Source organism: Silurus aristotelis (assembly GCF_946808225.1).
Source record: "Silurus aristotelis genome assembly, chromosome: 15".
In the NCBI taxonomy this organism is placed as follows: domain Eukaryota; kingdom Metazoa; phylum Chordata; class Actinopteri; order Siluriformes; family Siluridae; genus Silurus; species Silurus aristotelis.
Genome location: NC_139588.1, coordinates 19,524,928 through 19,536,995, shown reverse-complemented (window position 1 = coordinate 19,536,995; position 12,068 = coordinate 19,524,928). Strand labels below are relative to the sequence as shown.

At 38.1% G+C, this 12,068-nt stretch overlaps 1 protein-coding gene across 2 annotated transcripts in view; it reads left to right on the top strand.

Annotated features, from left to right (window-relative positions):
- rnf217 (ring finger protein 217) overlaps positions 1–12,068 on the top strand; it is a 37,879-nt gene that overhangs the window by 25,124 nt on the left and 687 nt on the right. The window contains exons 4-6 of one of the 2 annotated variants that reach the window (XM_083562522.1): positions 3,495–3,696; positions 5,991–6,062; positions 6,845–6,900. In XM_083562522.1, coding sequence (XP_083418648.1) covers positions 3,495–3,696; positions 5,991–6,062; positions 6,845–6,900 — 330 coding nt within the window. Of the gene's footprint in view, positions 1–3,494; positions 3,697–5,990; positions 6,063–6,844; positions 10,135–12,068 lie in introns of those variants that run through there. The other variant, XM_083562521.1, reaches the window with a different exon arrangement.

Genomic DNA, 12,068 nt, shown 5'->3' with positions numbered 1-12,068 from the left:
TATATTTTTTATGTTGAGTTGTCAGTAAAACAGATCTTTTCTCAGATATTTTTATTTATTTATTTTACAATCTTCTCACTTCCCCATAATGTACAAAACTGTCTTGGCTTTCATGAAAATAGTTTTTTGACCCTTGAAAAAAAAAAAATAATAATAATTTTTATAGTAACATTGTGGCTCCACCCCCAAGCCTAAGGTTTTTTGGGTTCTGGACCAGCAGAGTTTTGGAGCTGGAACCCTGGAACATACTGGTACAAGCATTGTAAATGTATAGATAAAGAGAACATTCTGAACTTGTAAGAAACCTGAGTTAGTTTTACTATCCTGCCTTTCAAAAGATCGGATTTGGATCGGTGAAGGAGAGAAGTGTAACTACTGAGAGAAGTATAACTGTATATACTGGATTGTGTGTTGAATAACAGTGTGAAAAGAGGATGTTTGTTTGTCTTTCTCACTTTCTCCACCTTCACCTCCTCCTCCCTTTCTCTCTCTCTCTCTCTCTCTCTCTCTCTCTCTCTCTCTCTCTCTCTCTCTCTCTCTCTCTCTCTCTCTCTCTCTCTCTCTCTCTCTCTCTCTCTCTCTCTCTCTCTCTCTTTCGTTTTTTTGTCTCTATCCAAACAATGCATGGCAATATGGCGTTTTTAGGTAGCCGTACACAGAAAGCTTTACACTGTGTTAACCCCTATGGTAATGGTTTTCAGATGGTTTGCATTGGGATTCATTAGGGGTGTAACGGTACACGTAGTACAATGCACGTGTACCGAATGCAATCCTTTTTACGTGTGCAACAAAGTTCAAATCTGTTTTCCCCTCATGAGCATAGTAAGTGGCAGACCGTATGTTTTAGTCTCCGCCTCACATTTAAGACGTAGAAAACAAAACTGAAAGAGAAACTTTAAGCTCAGTGTCACTGTGGCTACCGTACAACAAACCCGATTTATAGTGCGCATGTGCGAAAACACATATATCCCGCTTTAAGAAATTCTCTTGACAAATCCTGACAATTCCGCACATGAATATAGGATGGAAGGAATGAAGACATTTGGTAAAGTATGCTAAAAAAAAAAAAACAGTTATGTAGGACATTTATTTATTTTTTTGAAAATTCAATATTAAATGGGAAAAATACACACACACACACACACACACACACACACACACACACACACACACACACACACACACACACACACACACACACGTCTGTATTCCCCAAATAGGCTCTAATTAAATGTAAACTGTTTAATTAAAATTTTCCATTTATTGAATTTGTGCCAAATTAAATCAATGATTCAATTAAATTAATAAAAAGTATATTTTGTTACTTTGATTTATTCTATTTTATTTATATATATATATTATATTTTATTTTTTTTATTTTTTTTTTTTAAAACCAAGTAGGCATTTAATTTAAAATTGTTTTAAAAATGAAAACTGTTGTTCACAAACGTTAATAATATTAATAATAATTATTTTAATCTTAATAATGGTAATAATAATCTTAATAATAATAATAATAATAATAATAATAATAATATACTGATCAGTAACCCTGAGCCTTAAATACCACCTCCCCCAAAAGGTTTAAAAATATATGGGTTTAAAAATGTATAACTATATGCTAATTTATTTTAATTTTCATTTACACACTGTTGGCTCTTTGGGACTAAATCCTGCACTATTACATTAGTGGGAAGTTAAAAAAAATCGAAAGGAAAAGGCATTTTGCCTAAAGCTTTGAAGTGTTCATTATGAACAGGCAGTTACCTGCCTTATTCCTGGTCACACCTAACCAAATATGCTCCAAATCCATGCATGAACATGGTTTTGAGTTCTTTTAAAACCTGCACAGATTTATGTAAATAGAACCAGGTGGATTCTTGGAAGATCCAAAATAAAGATTTCACCTGGATACTGTAGATTTGTACCTAAGAACTGTTGACTGCTCATACTGAATAAGTTTTCAACACATGTATGTCGAATGTCACCCACTGGAGTCTAGTTCCTGTCAAGTTCCCTTTCCCAAGAGTCTCATCAAGTGTTTCGTTTTCTACCATGTCTTCCAAATCTATACATAGATTCCTTTCAACAATTCTTTTGCGCTCTCTAGTACTCCTTAAATAAACCAGAATTGCACAGCTTCGGTGTGTAACGCCGGCCCGAGGAAGCAAACACGATCCCCTCTTTGGCAGCTTTACTGGATTTACTGGAGAGTGTCTGTTCTCATTAATCGCAGCTGTTGTGCTTCTGTTCATGGTTTAGCTCTTGGCTCATCTGCTCACTTCTTTGTTTTCTTGGATTGCTCATGCTGGCATTCTCTGTGGCCGAGGTTCAGGAAAGATCCTCTCAAAACAAAGACAGGAAAAGACGTGAAACAGTAACGTGCATAAGGTCTGATTCATGCAACAACTGATAAAAAAAAAGTAGCTATAAAACTACTTATTGATAATAATACACAAATGGTAGCCAGATGAATGAAACAATAAAAAAAATTACTGATTTCATACACAAACTATATGGACAAAATGTTTGTGGAAACCTGACTAAGATTTAATGTGTAACATTTCACATTTAGTGCGTATTTGCTGTTATATGCGTTCCGATTTCGATTTCAAGACAAAGTGATTCAATGCAGTACGATGCAATGGAGAAAATATGGTGCTGTGCAATTCAATAGACAGTAAATCATAAATTTTTTTAGGTGCCTTCATTCTAACGCATGGCACTTTTACAAACAGGCCTTTAAAAAAAAGTAAATAAAACGATGATATTTTCCTGTTCTGTCTCCAGGAAGATGCAGCTCTACCTCTGCCATGTAAATCTCTACTCAGGTCTCCGTAGTGTTGTGAAACGTCATATTCACGTAGCAGCAGTGGTGTTAACAGACCACACTTTAGAAATCAATCTACATATAAAATATTGGTCACAAATTATTGGTCCCTTTCTAAAAAGCATACTAATAATTATATATAAATACGTTTGTTTTTACCGATGCAAATACGTTAAAAACAATGCATCGTGATACAAATGCCAACTTCTATCCGATGCACACGTTATTAAACCGATGCATCACATTGTTAACTTTTAATGCGAATTGCTAAATCTTACCATCGCTAATAATTGAAGCAGAAAATGGGGTTAAAATAAACACTAAAAAACCAATGTGAACCAGGAAAAAAAAACTTTTCTGTCTTCAGTGTAATGTACTAAAATGTACTTTTCTTTATTCCAAAAAACACTCGTCTTTTAATTTTATAGCGTAGGATGGCATTTGGTGTGTTTTCTTCGACTCAAATAACGATCCAAGTTGAGCATTTGATGTTTTATGAACACAACGCTGAAGTTCCTACTAGCTGAAAGAGGTATAAGCAGTCGCTAAGGGCTTCTAAACCACCAGGGGACCTTGTGGAAAAAAATATAAATAAATATACGCCAGAATTACAAAAAATTCAGACCTGGCCAAAAAGTCAAATCAAACCTGTTTCCTGCCACAGGTTCATATCCAGAGGGTGGACGGCTGCGATCACATGACCTGCAAGCAGTGCAACACGAATTTCTGCTACCGCTGTGGAGAAAAATATCGGCAGCTGCGCTTCTTCGGAGATCACACCTCTAACCTGAGCGTGTTCGGCTGCAAGTACCGCTACCTGCCTGAGAAACCGCACCTGCGTCGCCTCATCCGCGGCTCCGTGTGCGGTCAGTGTGTTTAGCTGTTTCCTAACAAACACTGTGATTGAACACAACTAATTTCCTGTGTATGTGCAACAGTCTACACGTGGCTATACAGGTATTTTAAGTGAATCACAAGCCATTCTGAGGTTTGCTAAATATTATGATACAGCACATTCTAATATTTGTGTATAGTTTCCCAATAATTGTTTTAGATGTGAGAACAGTGTGCAAGCTGGGAAAAATAGACAGTAGATAATAAATAAGACAGACTGATTATGTAATTAGATGATACCTGGCTCTTACATGTTGTAGATATACAGTTTAAAAGCAGAAATAATCAACATTTACCTCAGAACTGTTTGTAAATGACTAAACCGATGCTGCAATTACATGACGTTTTTGAGAAAATTCAAATGTGTCACAGTTTATTAACTTTTAGCTGCCTGAAAGGTTTGAGCTTTAAGTGGGGGCCGTTAATTGTTAATGTTGGATCTTTTGGTGAAAAAACAGGCAACCCATTATGCTACAGAAACGCAGCAGAAGTTAATATCTATACTTTTAGTCTCTTTCCAGTGCTCGCTGAGGTAAGACAGAATGTGCACTATATGGACAAAAGGTTGTGACCATAACACATAAGTCTCTATTTCTTGTTACAATAACCTCCACTCTTCTGGGAAGACGCTCCACTGGATTTTCTAGAGATTTGTGCTCATTCAGCCACAAGGGCGTTCAGTAAATTTAGGGACTGGTGTAGGTGAGGTGAGGAGGCCTGGAGCGCAGTCAAAGTTTACATGTTCAATAGGGTTGAAGTCAGATCCTTGTAGCAGGTCCTAAAGATCTTCCAGTTCAACCGTATCTTCATGGACCTTGTTTAAGTGAAGAGAAGATTGAATGCTTCGCTTCAAGTAGTGAGGATGTTTTTCTAAAATGCGGCGCCATTAAAAAGTGAGATTTTACACATTAAAATGAAAAAAGTTAAAAGTTTCTAAAAATAAAAAGACAGATAACTCCTAAACAGTGTAATTAAGTACAGTAGGGCTGTTTAAATTAGAGCTTTATCACGTCAAAGCGAATGAATTTTAACGGCACCTATTTTATTAACGCGCACATTTCCGTTTGACCTTTTTTATGAAAAAATTAAAATAAATAAATATAAGAGGCGAAATCAAAAACCTTCAACGCAACCCGCACGCATTCACAATGTCCTTTCTTTAGTCAGATATGAAGAAAATAAATTAACTCCAATTATATTTAATCACTAAACATTTGTTTTACCAATCCGCAAAGTTTCAAATCAAGCACCAAAATTCGCCATGTTGCACACATCCGTCAATTAAAGCCGTCCGTGTGGAAACATAGCAAAAGTCCCGTTTGGTGTCCTGATAATTCACATAATTTAAAACACCATGATTAAAACATTTTACAAGAATATTTTTGTCTGTGTTCTATGTTGAGTTTGGTTTCACTAATAATAAACATACATTTGCATAAAACATCGCTATTGATCCATGTTGATTAGAGTATTGAAAACTTGAAGGGTATTAATTTAAGGTACATTTAGAGCAGATAAAAATGTGCGATTACATGTTTGAATCGATTGACAGGACTATATATATGTACTTGCATGACAAAGAACATGACAGAAGGTTTTCAAAGAAAACACAGTACAGTGCATTTACCTTTTTATTTTATGACATATATGTAGATGGTGCCTGTGTCTAAGGAATCTTAAATAATGCCTACAGAATCAACACTCCAGGCGCCTGTAGCATAAAGTACATGTTGTGTGGAGGCTGTTGTTTTAATAGCGATTGTGACACTGGGGCGATCAAGCAGGTGTACAATAACGTCCTCGTTTTCACATCCTTCGATTGGAGGGTCATTGGCACTAGTCAGAGCTCACAACCCGCATCCGTAGCAAACTTCACAAGCTCAAATAAATTTGCGTGGATTAATTGCTGTTTCTTCCTTCCACAACGACTGACAGAGCAGCGGAAATTGATTTTGGTATACAGCTGTGGCTACAGTGAAAGGAGACTTGAATTGCATTTATTTATTTTTTTAAGTCTCTTGCATTAGTGCTTGCATTCATTCTCACTGTATATGAGACACCTGTCTGTTATACTGGGTTTCTTTATAATATCGATGGTTTCTGTGGTAGCTGATAGATGTGATCTTACAGTAACATCCCAGCATTTGTGGTGCATCAGCTCCATCAAACATGTACTCACTCTCCCTCCTTTTTTAGGTTCCTCACTGTTTATCCATACGTATTTCCAGGCCTGATGACACTAAAATGCGTGTTTTTCATCCTGCAGCGGGAAAATTGCTCGTGGCTCCGGTGCTCATTGTTCTGGTGGTGGTGATCGGAGCCTTGGCTCTGGTCATAGGTACGAATTTTACAGGCTTTTTATTTATATAAAGCAATAAGTAGGGTTGCAAAGGGATGGAAAACGTCTGGGAAATTTCCAGCAACTTTCTATGGGAATTTCATGAGGAATTTTGGAAATATCCCAAGTTTAAAACTTTCCAGGAATTTACTTGGAAATTGACGGGGAATTTTGGGAAATGTATATAAACTGTATCATAATATGATAAATACATACATAAATATTGTGTTTGGTCATAAGCTGACATGCATGCAAACTAATACAGATTTTTTAAAAATGACATTTTTGACTTTGATTCAATCGTTAGTATAATTTTGTTGCGCAATAGATTACACACAGGCGTTTTAAACATAAACGTATGTGATATTTATGTCATTTACGTGAACTTTCGCCAAGATGGACGTATTTTAGCATTATTTTGTATGCAGGCTTCAAGAAATTGTGTTATGGACAAATGCACAGTGCATGTAGGGGGTGTGGCCTCAGTTGTCCTAAAGTAATTGTGCTGTGTGCATGTGCTTGATTAATGTGCAGGGAAGAAATTTAACTGAAATTAAATCAAATCTGATCGCTTTAACCAAAATTATTCTGCAAGACTTTTTTTTTCTGAATACATTTAAGTTCCTTGTTATAGGCTAACCTGCAAATTTAGAAACATTTTCAGTTTATTCCCATTCATTCTAGTTTATTGTAGTATTGAAAGTTTCCAGTCTTAAAAATTTTGTCATGACATAAAGCTCCAGTGCTGAACTTATCCTCTTCTGTTTCTCATTTCTCCTCAGGTCTGGTCGCATTCCCCATTTACTACATCTGTAAGAAGAATAAACACCCCAACGGGGTAGGCCGCTGGCTGTGCTGAGACTGCACTTCACACACACACACACACACACACACACACACACACACATTTATACACACACTACATTGATATGGTAAGATGGAAGATGGCCAAGGTCGCTCTCTCTATACTTTTCTTTTTCCCTCCAGCACCCAGATCACTGCTCAATGGAGGATTTTTAAAACCACAACAGCATGCAAGAAATTTCCCGGTTTACAAAAGATGGAACTGATGCTTCATGTGAGAGTCGTGCTTTTTAATCTTCGTTCTCTTTTTAGCGCCTTAGAACCTTTTTTATCCGGGTGTTTCCAGAGATTATTCAGGGATTTGATGGCGGACAATAGGAATTCAGATCTTTAGCTTTTTCTCTCTCACACACACACACACACACACACACACACACACACACACACACACACACTAACCCAGTGTGCTGCATTACAACTCTATGGAATGTGTGTGTGTGTGTTCCTGCACTGAAGACAATAGCTAAAGATTAGTCGTGGAACCGAATTGGGATGCCGATCTGCCGTACTGCCTGGGAGATTATCACCGTGCCCATTCGTGTCAGTTCCCAAGGCCTTGTTTACACTTGACGCTAACATGCATTGTGGAAACTCGCATCCAAACACCCGATGCCTGTGGCGTGAGCCGACCTCGTTTCTTTCCCGCAATATAAAAATACGAATGCGAGGTGGCGCCAAGGCCCGAGGTTCTACTTGCTTTTCATTATCAAGCAGGGGTGCCAATATTTACGACATTTACATTTAGCCATAGCACTTTCGAATAGCTGTAAAGGGGATATTCATTCATGTTTCTGCTTTTCTGCTCAGCTAAAGCAACCATTCAGTAAAGAAAAAAGGAGGCACTCATGCTGCCGCCGACTATCGAGGCAACCTGGAAATCTGGGAAAAGTGTAATTTTGTGAGGTCCAAACAAGAAGGTGGGAATGTACCTGTCTCGAGGCAGCAAAGCACAAGTGCTGGTTATCATTTATGTGCTTGGAATAGAGCCATCCTGTCTGAGTCACTGTCGTTTTTTATTTTTCTTGTAAAATTTCATCTCATCCTGTCACGAGTTTCTTTTCAGCATTTTTCGACAGGATGTGCTTCTGATGCAGTTCCAACATAAACACCTCTCATCATCAAAAATTATTAACAAATCACTACATATTTCAGCAAAACAGCAATTTACACTACTGTAATGTATAAACTTTACAAGTATATACGTACGTGGCAGCGGAGCGTAGACAAGCGCCGGTTTGCGAGTGGAGGGTGGAGCCGAGGGCGGGCACGGTCTGTTTCCGATGTCCGATAAAAGGAGACGAGCAAAAATTGGGCTTTGGAAACAGGAAAAACTGAGAAAAATGCACGCTCTAACACAAAGACAACTGAACTCTGGCGAGAGTAAGGCATCTCACGAGGCAGCCTGCCGACGCATCGTACGAAAATTTTAACGCTGCACAAAAGATTTACGTTTTATCAACATCGTTTCATTTTTAAAATTGTTAAGTCGAACCATATAACTTACAATGGAGATGTGTTCTGATGACCTCATCGTAAAAAGTCTAGACAGGGCCTAGCCTGGCCAGGAGTCTAAAATACTGGTGATCAGTATGGGGTAGTATACAGTCATTTGTTAATGATTCAACAAGTTACAGTACAAAATGTACAAAAACGTGACAATTTACACTCATTTAATATTTAAACTATACAGTGTGTGTGTATATATATCTATCTATATATATATATATATAAATATATATATATAAATATATATATATATAATGTGTGTGTGTGTGTGGCAGTGGGTGCATGGACGAGCGCCAGTTTTGCGAGCGCAGGGTGAGCGTACGCTCCTACGTTTTCTTGCTGCGCAAAAACGTACAATATTTGTACAATTTCGTCGTATCGCTACAGTCCTAAGATCAAAAAAGTCGAACCAATGCGACTTGGGGACATGTGTTTGTGTATATGGACATACATAAATCTGAGAATCTGTCATTTGGTGTAGAGATTTCTTTGTTTCATATAACAGAAAATATTGGCACCTCTAAACGTGATGTAAATATGTGAAAATATCCATGTTCGTGGTTCTCACGGACGCATGCATTAAGAAAATTTTAACACGAAGTGTAAACGAGGCCTGATGTACATTCACAGTCCACCGTTAGAGTTCCATAACAAGAACTTCACCACGTACAAGAGGAAGATTTGCGTTCTTCAGTACGTGTGTATATCTATTTATTCTGAGGTTCATTCTGTATAAAATGTACCTCCAGTATGTTTTGAGCTTTTGCACAATATGACCTTCGAACCCTAGCCAGTTTAATCGTCGTTGATGAGGGGTGACTATAAATCGCTTCAGAGGTCCACAGTGTTGAATATTATAAATTATGTTCTTCACATGTTGTACACTACTCCAAAAAGGAAGGCACGGTGTTGAACGCGGGCCTCGGTACCGGCCCAAAGCTTCAGTGATGTTTCAGTGATGATGACAATAGCACTTTTACACGTAAGACACAATCAGGCCGGGGAGTTTATGGCACTTTTATTCTCAGGGAGTGCATTCGGGACTTTTCACACACGACTTTTTAACTCCTGCGACTGTCAGGGGTTCGCGCTCACGTCGAGAATCGGATATGAGAAGGTCACAGTGCCATGAGTCAAGTCCATGAACATTTATTCGAGACCTGCTGTTGCACTCTGCTGCGAGCCAAAGGCCTCCACTAGGCCGCTTTCAGTGGTATTACTGATGTATCTTTTATCCTCCTGTGCCTTTTAATATGCTGTAAATGGGATTGTATTAGAGGGACTTTTTTTTTTTTTTAACGTATCATTTGAGTCGTATACTGTACGAGTCATGAGTGCATGCACACTTTTTAAATGATCCTGTGGTACATGTATGAGACCACCGCACAACCTTTTTTTTTTTTTTATCGTTACGAATTTAGAAATTATGAATACACCTTCTCCTGATTGTATGTTTTATTCGGTCTTTTGTTTTGTACCGCCCCCAAATCCTTTTACACTTTCAATGCTTAATCTTGTAGGCTGCTGCACTTTATCTTTCTATCACGTCAGTCCACTTCGGCAGACAGCGGGTTATTACTGTATGTGGAATTAAACAGGGCTGCCAAGATTTGTTTATTCAACATCAGGACGTGTTAAGAGGGACCCAGATGTCTGGTTTTGGCCTTAATGCTAATAATAAAAGGTTATACAATACAACCAACACTGCGGATGTAAGAGTTGTCTTTGTCTTCTTTTTTTATGTTAAGCCTGGGTTTTTTTTTTTTTTTTTACTGCAATTTTCAACACAATGCAAATTTTGAACACACACGAGGTGTGAATTTCGATCTTTGGGAAAGAGCAAGTGTTTTAATCTGGACAGATGTTATACAAAATGTCAAAACTGTAAAGATGATCAGTCCAGATTCCCCGTTCCAGAGTGACAGTTATGTAATTTCTTCTATGACGAAGCAGCGATAGGGTTAAGGGCCTTGCTCAGGGGCCCAGAAGAGGTATCTTGCTGTCGGTGTGATTTGAATTTCCAAATTTCTGAGAACAAGTCCAATGTCTTAAACATTGAGCAAACACTTCAATGTACATTTAGGCCAAAATGCAGAGAAAACACTACTTGTACATGTGCGGATGATAAATATCGAAATTAAATTGAAATTGAAATAAATTAGATGAAAATAAAGGCCACACATACTGTATAGTGAACACTTTTACAGCATTCATTCAGAATTCTTAGGGACACAGTGCTTTAAATTATTAATAACATTTATCCCATAGAGTAGCTATTGGGTTAAGGGCCTTGCCCAGGGGCCCAGCAATGGCAGCTTTGTGTGAATGAGAACTCATGATCATCTGATCCAAAGGTCAACGCCTTTACGAATGGCTTAAGTTCATATTTTTGGGGAAGAAAAGCCGTTATCTTGGTCGCGCTCAAAACATTTACCACAGGCTTAAAAACAAAAACACTTTAGCTGAGTAGACAAAATTAGAGCAAAGTTTTCCTGCCCCGCACTATGCCTGCTGTAGTTGAGACAAAAAAAAAAAATATCTGGTTAATCTTTTCCAACTACGGTGAGGGTTCATATTGGGTACACAGGCTGTGAGATGGACTGTTTAGATGTTCATTCATCTCATACTTCTAATAATTGGTGATAAACCATAGCAGTCGACAGCTGTGAGATCAAATTAGATATTTGACTATTGAACATTCTGCATCAAAACAACACTGGGGTATAATGAGATTCTAACCTAGTGAGTTATTTGTTTTTTTTTTTAGGTCGGATCAACCAGCTGTCCGTTACTGTGGTGAGACCTGCGATGTTGTATGGATTAGAGACAGTGCCATTGAGTAAAATACAGGAGGTGGAGCTGGAGGTAGCAGAGCTGAAGATGTTGAGGTTTTTGTAGGGAGTGACGACGATGGACAGGAGTAGAAATGAGTTTATTAGAGGGACAGCGCATGTAGGAAGTTTTGGATACAAGGTGAGGGAGATTGAGATGGTTTGGACATGTGCAGAGGAGGGACATGGGGTATATCGGTAGGAGAATGCCGAGGATGGAGCCACCAGGAAGGAGGAAAAGAGGAAGACCAAGGAGGAGGTTTATGGATGTGGTGAGGGAAGACATGCAGGTAGTTGATTTGAAAGAGGCAGATGTAGAGGACAGGGGGGTATGGAGACGGATGATCTGCTGTGGCGCCCCCTAATGGGAGCAGCCGAAAGAAAAAGATGATCATCCATTTGTGCATGATATATATATATATATATATATATATATATATATATATATATATATATATATATATATATATATATATAGTATCAGTCATTCAACAAGTTTTTATTTCCAACTTCAGCCATTGTAAATCCTCTAATAGTATTAGGTAGCTCTTTTAAAAAATTGGACCTATAAAAACAGTGCTTTTTCCACTGATATAAACTTTGCTCATGCTTTCTGGATGTTTCACAGTCATGCGGGAGGCTGTTTGCTGCCCTATTTTGCAACAAAGCGTTATTTTTGCACCTAGAGGTCTAAAAGGAAACTGATAGAAGCTTGTGGGGGGATGAATCACACTACCCCATGCTCTGGGGAGGAGCAGAGGAAAGACAGTTCATGACAGGGTTGCCAAATGTCCATTGTTAAAGG